The sequence below is a fragment of the Prionailurus bengalensis genome, chromosome B2 (genome assembly GCF_016509475.1).
Source record: "Prionailurus bengalensis isolate Pbe53 chromosome B2, Fcat_Pben_1.1_paternal_pri, whole genome shotgun sequence".
Classification (NCBI taxonomy): Eukaryota; Metazoa; Chordata; class Mammalia; order Carnivora; family Felidae; genus Prionailurus; species Prionailurus bengalensis.
In genome coordinates this window covers 90,701,979-90,718,991 of record NC_057349.1, presented here as the reverse complement: position 1 = coordinate 90,718,991, position 17,013 = coordinate 90,701,979, and the positions used below count along the sequence as shown (strand labels likewise).

At 33.2% G+C, this 17,013-nt stretch overlaps 1 protein-coding gene across 3 annotated transcripts in view; it reads left to right on the top strand.

The window, feature by feature from the left end:
• ASCC3 (activating signal cointegrator 1 complex subunit 3) overlaps positions 1-17,013 on the top strand; it is a 368,562-nt gene that overhangs the window by 71,539 nt on the left and 280,010 nt on the right. For all 3 annotated transcript variants that reach the window (XM_043592007.1, XM_043592009.1, XM_043592010.1), the window contains exons 5-8: positions 578-698; positions 5,137-5,341; positions 6,064-6,205; positions 7,011-7,136. In XM_043592007.1, the coding sequence (XP_043447942.1) occupies positions 578-698; positions 5,137-5,341; positions 6,064-6,205; positions 7,011-7,136 (594 nt within the window). The remainder of the gene's footprint in view (positions 1-577; positions 699-5,136; positions 5,342-6,063; positions 6,206-7,010; positions 7,137-17,013) is intronic.

The window sequence follows — 17,013 nt, the reverse complement described above, 5'->3', positions numbered from 1 at the left end:
GTGTCTCCCTCTCTCTCTGCCCCTCCCCCGTTCATGCTCTGTCTCTCTCTGTCCCAAAAATAAATAAAAACGTTGAAAAAAAAAAAAATGTGGTGTGCCATGAATCATTAAAACATTTTAATGGTTCTTTAACTCTAAAGTGATAGCTGTTATGTGTAGTAAGTTGGAAGAAAATTCATACTCTGGACTCTATTTGCCAAAACCAGAACAATATTAAAAAGCAAATTAATTTTGGAATTTCATTTGTTTATACCTAGGAAAGGCAAGTGTAAGGATTTATAATTCTGTGATTTGTTGTATATATGTCATAATTATTTATATACCATATATATCATAATCATGATTACTTTTACAGATTGAATCATGTGCTTTAGTAATTGCATATTGACTTCGTAAACCTGAAAGATATGTAACAATATGAAGAGTTGCTTTTCTTTCCTAAGTTACTATTTTTTTCCAAGGTATTGTTTGGGTACTTCTTGCTCTAGTAGTTTGGCTTCATACCTCTGTTGAATAAGGTATTAATAACTTGAAAAAGGTGATTTGAGTTAACAGTTGTTTTGATTCTTCTTTTAAGCTATTTGAACTGCTGGGACCTGATGGACTTGAACTTATTGAGAAACTCCTCCAGAACAGAATTACAATTGTGGATAGATTTCTTAATTCTTCAAATGATCATAAGTTGCAGGCTCTTCAAGGTAAGAAAGTGTTCAGTGGTAATTCCAATTTAAAGGAAGATTCATTGGTTGGCAAATCTTTTTAATATAATTATACATTAATATCCTTTGGTCTATTATATAATTTAGCGATACCACTTTTTAAAGTATATTTTAGATATGGCAGATTATGAAACAAATACCACAATGCCCTAAATAGGCTGTTATGGTAGAGATTCTATTCTGTTTAGGTATGGCATTTTTTAAAATTTTTTTATTTTTTATTTTTTATTTTTTGCTGAAGGTTTGAATAGATACGTTTTTTTTTTTCAAGCAACTGCATTTGATATTAACTGTGGGCCAAGTAGTGTTATTTCTTCCCAACTTTTTTATTTTGAAAACTTTCAAACCTAGATAGTACAAGGATAGTACAGTGAACACTTGCACACCTTTGTGTAGATTCGACAGTTAACATTTTGCTTTCTTTCTCTTATTATCCTCTTTACACATGCACTCACTCACATATACATAAACAAACACCTACATTTAACATTTTTGATGAACAGTGGCCTGGAAGTTGCAGACATCATAATATTTCACCTGTAAAATCTTCATCGTACATTTAAGAACAATAGCAGTCTCCTACTAAACTGTAATACAGTTATCATGCTCAGCAAATTGAACATTTATATTGTCATGTATCACATGTATTTAAAAGCCCCAGAAGAATTAGAGTAGTTGAGGAAGCCAAAATAATTAAAAAAAAATGCTTTGCTTACTATGATACAACTGATGCTGAACTCAGATTTTAAGTCATAAGCAGGAAACCTGAATTTCTTACTTTTACCCAAATGTTCTTTGCCAGCCTTATATATAGTTTGAAATTTTTAAAAAGTGCCTGGGCATAAAAAATTAGACATCCCTCCCTTCTTCAAATGAATTGGCATTTATCATTTTTTAATGTAAGTTATGTTATCTTTTCCTCACATATATGAGTATGGCACTAAAATGAAGTTACAAAAAGAACCTTGATTTAAATACAAAATTTCTTGGGGCTTTCTTATCCTATACTTTGATTACTGGTAGTTTCCTGGAGTTGTCTTGAGATTTTTAGAAACTTAGAAGAATTGAGTTTAGCCACTTTGTCTTTATGCAAGTTTCGTTGTGCTTTAACTATGTTTATCACTTACAAACTGCCTTGCTCTAAGAAGGCTCTCCCACCTGCTAAAGATATTTATCACACATTGTTGGAAACCACCAGAGTTTAAGAGCATTTAAAATGGGTGTCCGCCAGAAAGAAAGGAATGAATGTAAATATCTAGTCTTGCAGTGTAAATTCTGACAATTTATTGTTTATTTTGTCAGTCTCCTAAGTGTTGATATAGGGATACATATTGATCTCACCTGTTAATAGTGCTAATTTACTTAACAGAAAGTTCAAAATGATTCCAGCTTCACCTGTGGTTTTTGTTTTTTTTTTTTTTTTTTTGGGATTATAGGTGATGAGTTAGTGTTGTCTTGCAGTTTAATTATGTTCATTTTTGTATAACATTTATACACAAATTTTATTCTCTTTGGGTAACTTTTTAGAAGCAACATAGTTTTGAACCCAAAAACAAATATTATATTTGAATTATTAAAAAAAAAATTTGAACCATCAATCTGCCCAGAAATATTATCTACTTTTCTCATACTGCTTTTACTCTTTTATTCTAAGCTAGATCATTATTATTGCCACTAAGAGTAGTAATTTTACTATAGAAAAGTGGGGTATTAGTAGGCTTTAACTTTGTCTAAGGACTATTGTAAAGAAGCTGACAACCAGCATGTTTCAGATTTTTTTTTCAGTAGAGTTTTTCGTGTACATGGCTTAAACAGATATTTTCCTTTATTTGCGGGGAGGGAGGTGGTATGGAAAGGAAATATTCTTGAAGAAAAGATTCTTCAGACTCTTATTACTTTATCAGTGTTCTCATCCATTTGTATCTTCTGATCTAATTTTGTGTTGAGGATCCTTCAAAATTCTTTAAAAACTACCAAATTATATTTGCATTCTTTATTAAGCTACTTTAATATGACCATCACATCCCATCCTTTTCTTTATTCCTCCAAAATCGTGGTCTTAGAAGTTGCTTCTTACTATTTATCATTTTCTAGTTTTCATAATGATTTTTTTAAAACTTTTTAATCCAGATGCGCACCACCCATTTTATCTCTTCTGTTTTTATTATAACCAGGAAATGTAGGTGAGAAGTGGGTGGGTAAAGTGGATTGACTGCTAAGGTGAGGATAGTTGTAAATTAAATTCTATTTTTTGGGCTGATGTGAAGAATGTTTACTCCAGGGTGTGTCATAAAATAAAAATTAAGTTAGCTTATGCTATCAAGGACACTGTTTTGAGTAGTTACACAAGATCTTTTTGGTCATGATTACATTCTAAAAGGATACAAGCCTCCACATTCTTCTTCAGTAAAATTTTATAGAATTACTGGTAAACTTATTCATTTCATTTCTACTTTTCAGGCTCTAAAGTTAACTGAACCTACCAAGGAAAACTATACATTTAAACTTTTGCTGCTGTATGACTTACTTTGAAAATTACCTATTATGTTCAGTGTTACAGGATTCCAGTATATTCTCTTTGAGGCTTAAAAAAGCTATTAATGAAGCAGACCTGTTTTCTTCTTATTACATTTGTTTAAAATGTTAATTACGTTAGCATAGCACTTAGAGTGTCATCCAGGGTATTTAGTTTCACACACAGAATCCTTAACATTCATTTATATAATAAATACATAGTGTTATTCACATGGTATTATTCACATTCTACTTAATACAGCACCCAGTGCTTATCACAAGTTCCCTCCTTTGTACCCATCACTCATCTAGCCCATCTCCACCCACCTCCCTTTGTCAAACCGGTCTGTTCTCTACCACTGAAAGTTAATTGGCTACAAACTTAATCATTATAATAGATGTATAAGACTTTACCAAAAAGTAAAATATATATGACCTAGAAAAAAACTTTTTTTCAGAACTGTACTAATATAAAGGAGATCATATCTCATTTCATAGTTTTCATGTGATAAGTCTTTATTTCTCAGTTTCCTTCTTGAGATTTCTAAAACCATTATACAGAGGGGTTACTTCATGTGATTGAGAGTTAAAATGATTTATTCAAAATTACGTATTGAGGTAGTGACAAATGACTGAGAATTGTGAAGATTTGGCTTAAATGAATTAGAAGGCTATTTCGCTATCTTGATGCTTTCTTAATTCCTTCCTTGTTTGGTGTGGGATCTTGGAGTTTAATAAAATAACTTTGTACTGTGCTCCTTCAGAGTATGGACCAAGTTTAGTTCTTTATTGCTTCCTAGCCTAGCAGCAGTGCCTGAAACTAGTAGGTCCCCAATACAGTAAATGTGTATTGATTTGGATTGCTTTCAGCAACATTCCTGTGATTTCCTTTAGGGCCACAGTGAGCCAGGATACTACTACTTCAAAAGATTTAATTAAACATAGAAGGTTAATCCTGTTGGAAGAAAAAAATTTCCTGAATATTGAGTTGACCAAACCACAGGTTTAAATTGGACCTTGTAGGGGCGCCTGGGTGGCGCAGTCGGTTAGGCGTCCGACTTCAGCCAGGTCACGATCTCGCGGTCCGGGAGTTCGAGCCCCGCGTCAGGCTCTGGGCTGATGGCTCAGGGCCTGGAGCCTGTTTCCGATTCTGTGTCTCCCTCTCTCTCTGCCCCTCCCCCGTTCATGCTCTGTCTCTCTCTGTCCCAAAAAAATAAATAAAAACATTGAAAAAAAATTTAAAAAAAAAATAAATTGGACCTTGTAGATGAAACATTGAACTTTCATTGACCTGATTGTTAGTGGCTCTAGCCATCTTCCCTTGTTTTGTTTTGTTTTTAACTGTATTTCCACGGAAAGGTGGATCACAGTCTTTATTTGCCTGGTCATCTTCTAAATATATCCTGAGCTAATGTTAATAAATTGTATTTCATGTATAAGTGAGTAAAAACATATATTCAATTTAACACAGTAAGGCTGTTACACAGGGAAAAGTTATATCTAATATCTAAGAATATATTTATTTCATTATTATGTTAACAGTAAGTGCTAATTAGCATTGATAATTATTAAATTTATTGAAATTATGTAAACAAATAATTTCAAAATTATAAAACTGAATTTTTAAGTTCCTGATGTTATGTGTAAGAATTTATGACACTAAACTATGTAGTGTGTATGAAGAAAATATCTACTGACTTTTCTTAACCACTGTCTAATATCGCTTAGATATCACATTAAAAAAAAAAACCAACTCTTCATAAAACATACAATTGAATATGACAGTTTTTAAAAAACTGAATTATTAGAGCATTGTGCTATTTTATATTTTGGTGAAGGGGAAAAATGGTTTTCCTAAAGCTTAAACTCATAGAACATGATATTTCTTAAATTTGCTTTGTAGACAATTGCAAAAAAATTTTAGGAGAAAATGCTAAACCTAACTATGGTTGTCAAGTTACCATTCAGTCTGAACAAGAAAAGCAATTAATGAAACAGTATCGTCGTGAAGAAAAAAGAATTGCCAGACGAGAAAAAAAGGCTGGAGAAGATGGAGAAATTGCAGAAGGAGTTATGTGCTTTGATCCTAAGGAATTGCGGATACAAAGGTAATAAAAACCAGAAGCTGAAAGATGCTTCTGTTGTAATTGCTACCTTTATGCATTATTTTTTGGTTAGTCTTAACAATTTAGATAACTCGTACTTCTAGTAAGGTTTTCTTATAAGAACAGACTTTTGTTGTATGAAAACCTAATTTTCTGGGATAAGAATGCAATGATCTTCTTAATTAGAATATTCTTGGTTACATCTATGTAGGTGAGAATTTTAGATTATAGAAGTAAGCTATTTTGGGTGCTGTGCGCAAACCACTAGGTTAAAATTTGTAAAGCCTACACAGATTTATTTTGATACTTTTGGGTTTTTTTCTAGATTAATAAGAATACTTTTCCTTGTGTTATTTAGGAATAGAAAGGAAGAAAAAGAAACAAGAGCATTATGATATTTGTTCTTTAAATTTTGAATACTATTTTTATAAAGGAACTTATACCTTGTTAAACATCTTTGGATTGTGACAAACAAAATTATAAATAAAAAACACTAAGTTAAACTTATCAAATGATGTCATCTAAAAATAGTACCTACAAAATGTGTTAACTCCTATGTAGTTACATTGAAAATGTCAGGATTACTAATATCTTTCTTTGTGTAATTTAATTTCTTCCACTTCATAATGGAAAGCTACCTGAAATTGTTATTATAGTGACTTTGTACTGGCTTCCTTTTGCTAGATAAAAATTTTGTATTTATCCTACTGTTTTTATATTTACAGAGAGCAGGCACTTATGAATGCTAGAAGTGTTCCAATTCTGAGTAGGCAGAGAGACATGGACGTTGAAAAAATACGTTATCCCCATGTTTATGATTCCCAGGCTGAAGCCATGAGAACATCAGCATTCATTGCTGGTGCAAAGGTATGTCACTGGTATATGACCACTTTGGGATAATAGGTCTATTCTGAGGAAATAACACATAGATTTTTCCTGTGTCTTTTCTGGCTCTTATACTAGTTGATATACTATGCTAACTTTAATTTCAAAATATTGGGGAAAATGAGATAATGCAGTGTATGGAAACTTCTTGACACATATTAGGTACTCAAAATGTATTTGTTCTCTTCCCTTTTGTTATTTATGGAACTTGTATTTTTGAGTTTTAGTGGTTACATCACTTTTTTAATGTTCTTTACACTATGTATATGGCACAGTTTTCCTAGCAACACAAGTATATTTGTCTTCAGGATACCACCTAATCAATATATACTTAAAACTCATTAACATAATATGGTCTGTGTGTTATATGAGAGATCCAGTATATGAATAATTTGTGTGTGTGTGGTTTTTTGGTTTGTTTTTGTTTTGTTTAAGCTTGTTTTTCTTTAAAAAAATATTTTTGGGGGAGACAGAGAGACAGAGTGCAAGCAGGGGAGGGGCAGAGAGAGAGGGAGACGCAGAATCTGAAGCAGCTCCAGGCTCCGAACTGTCAGCACAGAGCTCAGCAGGATCATGACCTGGGCCAAAGTCTGACGCTTAACCCACTGAGCTACCCAGGCACCCTTGTTTTTCTTTAAACTAGCTAAATTTATTTACCACTGCCATGTCTAAAGACATTAGTGTTCTCTTTCTCTCTTCTCTTTCTTTCTCTTTCTCTCTAATTAAATAATCTCTACCAGAGCAATTGTTTGTATTATTATTTAATTTTAATTTTTGATGTTTATAGATGATTTTACCAGAAGGAATTCAAAGAGAGAATAACAAGATGTATGAAGAAGTAAAGATTCCCTATAGTGAACCAATGCCAGTTGGCTTTGAGGAAAAACCAGTTTATATCCAAGACTTAGATGAGGTGAGATGATCATTTTATAAAGTTGTTATTTTTGGTGCTTGGTATGTTTTCTGAATAGATTTTTATTTAAAAAATTATTTTTAAAAGTTAGTAGTTGACTAATATAGTAGAGAGCTATATGCAGTTAGTTACTAAAAATTTACAATAGGGGAGTTAAAACCTTAAAAAGTCATTCCTTCACACATTAAACATTTTTGTGTATATATTTCTGTAATTTCATGTTTATTTTGGCTATTTCACCTAATATTTGGTTTAACCCATGTAGGCGGGCTTAGACTGTTTTAAAGGATTCATGTATTGATATATCAAATGGTCAGTCTATAAAATAATAGAATGCTATTTGGGGAGGGGATCAAATTCTAAACTATTTACTTTTTTCTCAGCTTTTAAATTTTGAGTAATTTCAAACATATGGAAAAGTCGCATAAATAGTATTATCCATATATCTTTTGTCTTCATTTACCATTTGTCAAAATTTTGCCATATTTGCTTTATCTCAAAATAAATATTTCTTAATTTACTTTTAGATTTGCTTAAATTGTTCAACTTGTGATTTATTATTTTCCTGAATTTTTAGAGTTTTAATAACATAGTTTTAGGAAGGAATTATTTATAATTTTTACTTCTGCTTAAATTGTGAGGGTTTGAGAAATTTTCATTATAAAGCTATGTAGAGAAATAATCATTCCCTTAAGTAAACTTATCAAGTAGTGCCAATCCAGGATATATTGGAAACTCAGTATACTCATTGTAGTTAAAACAGTGCTGTAGTAAACTTGTATGGCCCTTAAAAGGAACATACAGAAATATAAATTATATCGAGTGTTGTGTCCTAGTGGTTTTAGAGAACATCAATATATTGAGAGTGCTAGTCTGACTTAGTATTTAAAGTTATTTGAATGATTTCTAGTAATAGGGCATTGTTAGATAAATTGTAATGCAGATTAATGACTAACTTTGTAATCAGGTGTTCTTGGGATCAGATTTATTGAATTGTATGTAAATCGAAGTGAAAATTGTTCAGATAGTCTTTTAAAATGTATTTGAAAACATCTTAATTAGGGTACATATTTGTCAGAATTTAGTTCTGCATATAATTTACTTAGCAAATCTGTGGAGTGTAATTAAAGTTTACACTGAAGGGAAAATTACATTGAAGGTAAAATTGAAGTTTTTGGTGATCAGCATCATAGGGAAAGTCCAAATTCATGAAGTTTTAGAGTGCACAGGAGGCTATAGGAAAAGAATTAGTATATTGAAGCTAACTTCTTCTTTTTCTTTACTTTTTTTAAATGTTTATTTACTTTTGAGAATGCATGAGCAGGGAAGGGGCAGGGAGAGGGAGACAGAATCTGAAGCAGGCTCCAGGCTCCAAGCTATCAGCCCAGAGTCTGAGGCGGAGCTCGAACCCACAAACCGTGAGATCATGACCTGAGCCATAGTTGGAAGCTCAACCGACTGAGCCACTCAGGTGCCCCGAAGCAAACTTCCTAAGTTTACAATCAAAGCAAACATGAGTGTAGGAGGGCATATCATCTTATCCCTTTTTATGAGAGGAGACAGTTCTCCCCATAGTTTTTTTTTTTTTTATCAGCTCCTCAATACTCACCTGCACCAAATGCATCTATGCATACCTAAAATATGCACTTTATTTGAAGAAAAATGGCAAAGATGTAAGATACCTGAAGAGTATTCATGTAGAGAGTGAGGGTGTGATCATGTAGAGTATTTCATGTAGGCAGCGTTGATAATGGGTGAGAACCTCTGATCAGTATCTCTTCAACCTTAGAGTTAAGAACACAGTTTCAATCAAATATATATCAATTAATGGTTATCAAACAGTTTCAGTCAAATATGTTGGTTATTGAGGCTTGAAGTATATAATCCAACACTTTTGGCACTTGTCTGCATCCTAGGTTGCTTATTTTCTGTGTACTGTGGGATCTTGTCATCTGGGTATTAAACTCACTGAGAAATCAAATATATACATAAGCATGTGCTAAATTGAAAAAAGAATTCTTAATTTAGTTTAAGGTATACCAATTATTTAAAGTATACATATTATTTAAAGCTAAGCTTTTCTGTCACCAAAATGAAGTTCCTTTATATATATTTATATATGTGTATGAGTGTGTAATTTATATGTAGTCATTCAGAAATACCAAATAATGGAGGCAAGCAAAAAGAACAGCATAAAAAATAACCACAGCCAACCAGAATTAACTACATTCTACACATATGTGTGCATTTTATTTTGTTTTATAAAATGGCATTATATCACACATACTGTTTGTGTCTATTTGTATATTTATCTACATACATCTTTCCATGTCAGCAAACATATCTGCAGCATCATTTATAATCACCATACAGTATTCCATTTTATGCCTTTATTACTTTTAAACTGATTCCTTTTTGTTACAGTTTTAAGTTGTTTTCTAGAGTAAGTTTATATATTAGACTAAAATTGTAATTTTATATTGCTGGGTTTCATCCTCTGCATCAGAATTATCTGTAGATCTTTTTCAAAATCCAAGTGACTTGGCTTCTGTAAAATTAAAGTCTCTTGAGAAGGGTCCAGGTACCTGTATTTTGAAGATGATTTTTGGAGCACTGTAGGTGATTCTGAAATACAGCAGGACATAATTTTGTACATAATTCTTTTTAAACCTTACCAGTCATTATAAGCATTATCATCATTGAAGTTTATTTTGTTTTGTGTATTAAATATTAACATTTTTCATGTGAAAAAATTAACATTCATTGTATAATGAATGAATCAGGCTTCTTATTTTTCTTTCATATTTATTTCCAAATAAATACTTTGTTCATTTTAATTTAGGTTATAAGAGTAAGAGTTTTCCTAAATGGGTTAATTTCATCTACAACCTTAATGTTTGTTTGCTGTGTAATGTAATATATTTACGGGTTCCATGGATTAGGATCTGGACATCAGTGGGGATCATTATTCTGCCTACCACACATGAGAGTTTAGCTTTTCTTCCATTGAAGAATATCAGTGTTGTTTAGAGTTTTTGGCTATTACAAAGTGCGTAATTCTCCTTAGGCTGCCATAACCACAGCCGGGGTAGCTTAAACAATGAACATTTATTTTTTCACAGTTTTGGAAGCTAGAAATCCCAGAAAAAGGTGCTGATAGATTTAGTTTCCAGTGAAGACTCTCTTCCTGGCTTGCAGACAGGCACTTTCTCACTGTGCTCCCATGGCTTTACATGGGCTCTTCTCTGTATTGTGTCTCTTCCTCTTAATGGACAACAGCTTTATTGGATTAGGACTTCACTCGGATTACCTTATTTAACTTTGTTACTTTCCTAAAGGCTCTGTCTCCAAACACTGTAACACTGGGAGTTAAGGCTTTAATTTATGTACTTAAATTATAAGATGAAACCTAATTCCATCAATAAGATGGATAAAGCTGCTCTAGACATTGGTATACAGGTTTTTGTGTGAACAAGTTTTCATTTCTTTGGACTAGATGCCTGAGAGTGCAATTGTTGGGTCATTATTGTAGCTGCATAGTTTTTTAAAGGAAAACTACCACACTGTTTTCTGGGGAACATTTTATATTCCCACCAGCAATCCAGTATGATTCAGTTTCTCCACGTATTCACCAGCATTTGGTCTTATCGCTATTTTTATTTTAGCCATTTTAATTTATATTTTTATGTTTTATTTATATCTATATGTATACTTTAACCATTCTGATAGAGTGTAGAGATTTCTCATTGTGGTTTTAATTTTCACTTTTATAAGCAGTAATAATAATTAGATAATACATTCAAATGCAAATGTCATTATAAGTACATAAGTAAATCGTTTGATGTCATGTAGCTTTACATAATGATCCCACCAGATGTCATTAGCATGAGTAGTAATTTAGACCTCAGGAAAAAATATAGGTGTTAGCAGAATGTTAGCTTAGTGGGTGCCTTTGTTGGCTTGGATCTTTTTTATATAAGGTAGAATCAATATATATCAGGAATAGTACTCTTGAAGATGGTATCTTTCTCTTTTTACTGACATCATAATTGCATGCCATTCCTAACAGTCCTACAGAACTATAGATAAAATGCTTTTATATCCTTTCTTGACTGAATGTCACACCAGATAATTGTGTCCTGTTTGCAACGCAAAGTTGAAGGTTGAAAGTAGAACTGTTGCAGAAGAGAGAAATGCTGAGCACCTGAGTTAAGAAAGTGGCATCCTACATGAAAAATGGGATAATGGAGAATAATTTAGGTACCAGTATATATAAGATCTGATGACTGATTAAATGAGAGGGGATGAAGCAGAGAGAAGACTCCAGAATGACATCCAAGTTTTTGTTTGAATCTAGAATGATATCCGGGCGTCATGGGTGAGTGATAGTGCCATTTACCAAGCTGAGGAATAGAAGAAAAGGAAAGGCTTGTATATGTTAAGTTTAGGAGGCAATACACCATGTTAGTTAAGAGCAGAGCCTCTGATTCCAGGCTGACCTAGTTTGACTTGGACCCCCCACTTTCTAGCTGTGAGACTTTGGGTGAGTTACTGTCCTCTCTGAAATCCAGTTTTCATTTGTAGAATTGGGATAATAGAACCTCCCTTATAGTTTAATGGTGAGAATTAATATATGTAAAACATGTTGAAGAGTGTTGCATATTTAATACATTTTAGCTAAAATACTAGCTTAAAATGAAAAGTGTAGTGATGAAAACTAGCATTGGCAGATAAGTGTACGGACAAAATGAAAAGACTTATTGTTACTTTGGAAATTATATTTATTAAATAAATTACTTCTGTGTTCATTTATGCTATTCAGCTATTCTTTCATTCCAAACATATGTAGAGTATTATTGGATGCTATCATACAAGATCAGGAAGAACTAAACTCATAGTCATTCTATTAAGACATCGAGAGTGGTTTCTAATTAATTGATAGCAGTTAAAGAAACCAGTCATTATAATTATTGACATCTGTGGTTATTCAAGTCAGACATTTTGAAAAAAGTCAAATAGAATAAATATAAAAAGTATTGCTGGGGCATTTGGGTGGCACGGTCAGTTAAGTGTCCACCTCTTAATTTCGGTTAGGGCATGATCTCAAGGTTCATGAGTTCGAGCCCCACATTGGTCTTTGCACAAGTGCAGAGGCTGCTTGGGATTCTCTCTCTCCCCCTCTCTCTGTCTGCCCCTCACCCACTTTTGCTCCCTTGAAAGAAATAAACTTTAAGAAAAATATATTACTTTTCTTTTGGTTTTATTTTGTTTTCTGAACCCGAGCTGGGGATCTTAAAGTCAGAGTTTGTTGACATGGTTTGATTCGATCAGATTATAAAGGCAAGAAAGCTAAATAAGCACCCAGAAAAACACTTTAGAGTGTGGATCTTTTTCATGAGACCACTTTGAAAAGGATGAAATGTTGCTAAAACCTGGACATGTCCCAAAGCCTTTCCTGAAACAGCTCACAAGGCTGGTTATTACACTGTCAAGCATATCATCAGTTTCATCAGAAGCATGGCCTTGAATCACTCCTTGCCTTTTTAAGAGGTGGTATCAAGAAATAATAAAATATAAAGTTGAAAGTTGAAAAGTGAGTTTACAATCTTTTTTACACTGATAGCGATCTTAGCAAAGAATATTTCATTAAATTTCATGGGGAAAGAAATGATGTAGCACAAATTAAATTTCTACTCATTTTGTCAAATTCTAATTTCCCTTGATACATGCCTACCATCACCTGGAGACTGGAGCCATGTGAATCCTGATGCTAATATATTTGTTTGCTAGTTTTTTGAGCACGTATTAGCATTAAAACAAACAAATGAACAAACAGACATGTAAATGTAGACTACTTATGCATCTTTATAAACCCCACAATACATTGTTATTCTCTTTTTGCTTTAACAGTCTTTTTAAGATATTAAGATTTCTAATAATAACAAAAAAAAGGTTTTTTTTATACTTGTGCACCTATCAGGTACCTTTTATGCTTTTGTCTAGATCCAGAGTTCCATCTAGTATTCATTTCTTAGAGTGCAAGTTTGTTGATGAATTCTTTCAGCTTTATATGTCTGAATAAAAATCTTCATTTTGTCTTGTTCTTGAAAGATATTTCATTTGATATAGATTCCAGTTTGAGGCACCTGGGTGGCTCAGTCAGTTGAATATCTGTCTGACTCTTGATTCGGCTCAGATCATGATTCCAGGGTTGCAGGACTGAGCCCCACTTCAACTACATACTGAGTGCAGAGTCTGCTTAAGATTCCCTCTCTCTCTTTCTTTCTCTCTCTCTCTCTCTCTCTCTCTCTCCCTCCCTCCCTCCCTCCCTCTCCCTTTCTCTCTCTCTCTCTCTCCCTCTCCCTCTCTCCCCTCCCCTGCTCACACACCATCTCTCTATATATATATAAAATAAAATACAGTTAAATTTAATTTAATTTAAAGTAAAATTTAGAATTCCAGGTTGACAATTTCTTTTTTTTTTTTTGGTCAGTCCTTCTAGATGTAGCTGCATTGTCTTCTTATGTTGTTTCTGATAGGAAGTATACTCTCATTCTTAATCCTCTATGTCATGTGCTTTTTTTTTTCTGGTTGATTTTTAAGATTTCTTTTTTATTGGTTTTAAGCATTTTGATTATGATATGACTTTATATTAGCTTTCTGTTGTCATACAAGAAATTACCAAAAATTAGTGATTTAAAACATCCATTTGTTATCTCAGAGTTCTGAAAGTCTGATTTGGGTAGGCTTGACTGGGATCTCTGTTCCTGGTTTTATAAGGGTGAAACTATTGTGTTGGCCAGGCTGAAGGGGAAGGATTCCCTTACAAGGTCATTCAGATTGTTGGCCATATCCACTTTGTAGGAGTTGTAGAACTGAGGTTGCTGATTCTTTTCTGTCTGTTGTTCTTAGCTCCTAAAGACTACTCACCTTCTCTGGCATATGGCTCACTCCAGCTTCACAGCCAACAAGGGAGTATCAATTTCCCATGTGCTCTAAATCCTTGACTTCATGTGGCAGTGAAAAAACTCTGACTTTAAAAGATTTGTGTGATTAGGTCAGATTCACCCAGATAATCTTCCTTACTAAAGGTCAGCTGTTTCATATAGCATAATGGAATCATGGAAATAACATCCATCATATTCAAAGTTCTGGGATTTATGCAGGGAGTTATGCTGTGGAGTGGTGGCAGGGATTGAGGAGGAAATCTTGAGAGCCAGTTTAGGATTCTGCCTACCACTGCCTCGATGTGGTTTTCTTCCAGTGTTTTGTTGAAGCATTGGTTAAGCATCTTGGATCTGTGGGTTTCTGGTCTTCATCATGTGGGAAATTTCTAACCATTATTTTTTAATTTTTTTACCCCATCTTCCCTTTCAGGAAGTCTTACACAGATAAGTTAGGGTTCCTGAAACAGTCACACAGCTTACTGATGTTCTATTAACTTTTGCTTTGTTTTATTTATTTATTTTTTGAAATTTTTCTATCTTCAGGTTTCATTTTGGGTGATTTCTATTGCCTTGTCTTAAAATTCGGTCTTTTTTTCTGCAGTGTCTAAAATACTGTTCATTGCATTCAGTGTATTTTTCATGTAGCATGTAGAGTTTTATCTCTAATGAGTTTGTTGTTGTTGTTGTTGTTTTATCTTCTGTGCTTCCACTTGCACAATCATTTCTGTAGGGGTCAGCAAACTTTCTGTAAGGATGGTAATTATTTTAGACTTTTGGACCATACAAGGTGTCTGTTCAATACTCATTATTGTTTTCTTTTTTATTAAAATACCTTTTCAAAATGTAATGACCATTCTTATAGTCTATAAAAACCAAAACAAACCAAAATAAAACAAGCAAACAACAGATGTCTGGCCAGATTTGACACACAAGCTGTTAATTTGCTGACCTTTGCCCTAGTTCCTTGAAGAGTCTGTCATTTGTATTATTTCTTGATTTGTTTTAGTTGATCAATTTTTTTTTATCATAATGTGTTTTTCTGCTTTTTAGCATGCATGGTCATTTTTTTTTTTTTTATGAATACCAAACATAATGATTTTACCTTGTTGAGTACCAGATATTTTTGTATTCTTATAGTCTTGAGTTTTTTCTTGGGATATAGCTAAGTTACTTTAGATCAGTTTGATCTTTTCAGGTCTTCTAAAATTTCTTAGGTGGGCCAAAGCAACATTTAAAGGCTAGTTTTCCCCCACTAATAAGACATAGCTCTTCTGAGCAGAGAACATAATTCTCAAATAAGAGGTTTTCCACTATGGTTGGTAAAAACAGGAGCTGTTCTAGACCCTATGGGGTGAAGTTTGAGTTTGCTTCCTCCAGTCCATTTAAGTGGTTCTTTCCCCTACCTTGGGCACTTTTCTCATATGCTTGTGCTCTTTGGAGATCTCTGGAATTATCAATTCTCTCTTTCTGATATATATATATATTTTACAATAAAAATATCTCCCAAATGGAGAAATTCAGCTTTAAGGGAATGAAGTAGGCCGTGAAGCTTTATTCCATCAAAGCTCATGAAATCCCTGTGTTTTAACAGAATCTTCAGTGTTTATCTATGGATTTTATTTTTCTTTTTGAAACAAAAGCAGCAGATAAATCTGGAAATTAAGAATTCTAGCAAGTTAGAAGGTATGTTTTCCCCCTTTTCTCTGGAGGAGGCCAAAAGTTTATTGCATTCCAAGTTGTTACCAAAGGAAGGAAAAAATCCTGTTTTCAGTTATAAATTATTAGAAAGGTGAGATCTGTACTCTGAAGTAGGTCTTAAGTAAAATGAGAAAAGAAAAATGAGTTGATTCCACCCCTTCTTTTCCCATTCCTTACTTATAATAGTGGTTTGCACTGGACACCCCTCAGCTCCCCACCATCCTTCCTAAAAGACATTTAGCAATATCTGGAGACATTTTTGGTTGTCACGACTAAGAGGGTACTGGCATCTAGTAAATAGAAGCCAGGATACTGCTGAACATTCCACAGTGCACATGACAGTCTTGGGGACATTTACGAAAATGTCAATGATGCCAAGATTTAGAGACCCCAATAGAAAGAGCCATCTAAGACCCTCTGGGGTTTGATACCTGGAACCTTGGTTCCTTTTTTTTTTTTTTAAGTATTTTCTAAGCATTGAATAGATCTAAAAATATTACAAAATAGGATTATTAAAAACTTTTAATTTGTAATCACTCCCTTCCTAAGCTTCTTTGATATTGTTGTCACATATTTTAGTTCTATCTTGTTTTAGTTTTATACCAGATATTGTTATTACTGCTATTATTGTAATTGCAGTCAGTAATTATTTGGATTTACCTATATATTTTGCTGTTTCTTAATTCCATCAGTGTGTTCATGTTCTGTGACTTTTCCGTGCCTGAACTGGCAAAATCTCTTAATTTTTGTTAATTGAAAATGCATTTATTTTATCTGTGTTCTTGAAAGATATTTTTGCTGGTAATAGAATTCTAAGTCCATAGCTGTTTTCTCATAGCACACTAAAGATATTATTCTACCACATCATATCTTAAAACATGAAAGATGTTATTATATCATCTGCTTTTCTTTCCCACACTCCCCCCCACCCCCCGGGAGGATTCTACCAGATATTTATTTTTATTTTTTTAATTTAAATTTTTATTTTTTTAAGTTTACATCCAAATTAGCATATAGTGCAACAATGATTTCAGAAATAGATTCCTTAGTGCCTCTTACCCATTTTGCCCGTCCCCCTTCCCACAACCCCTCCAGCAACCCTCAGTTTGTTCTCCATATTTATGAGTCTCTTCTGTTTTGTCCCCCTCCCTGTTTTTATATTATTTTTGTTTCCCTTCCCTTATGTTCATCTGTTGTGTCTCTTAAAGTCCTCATATGAGTGAAGTCCTATG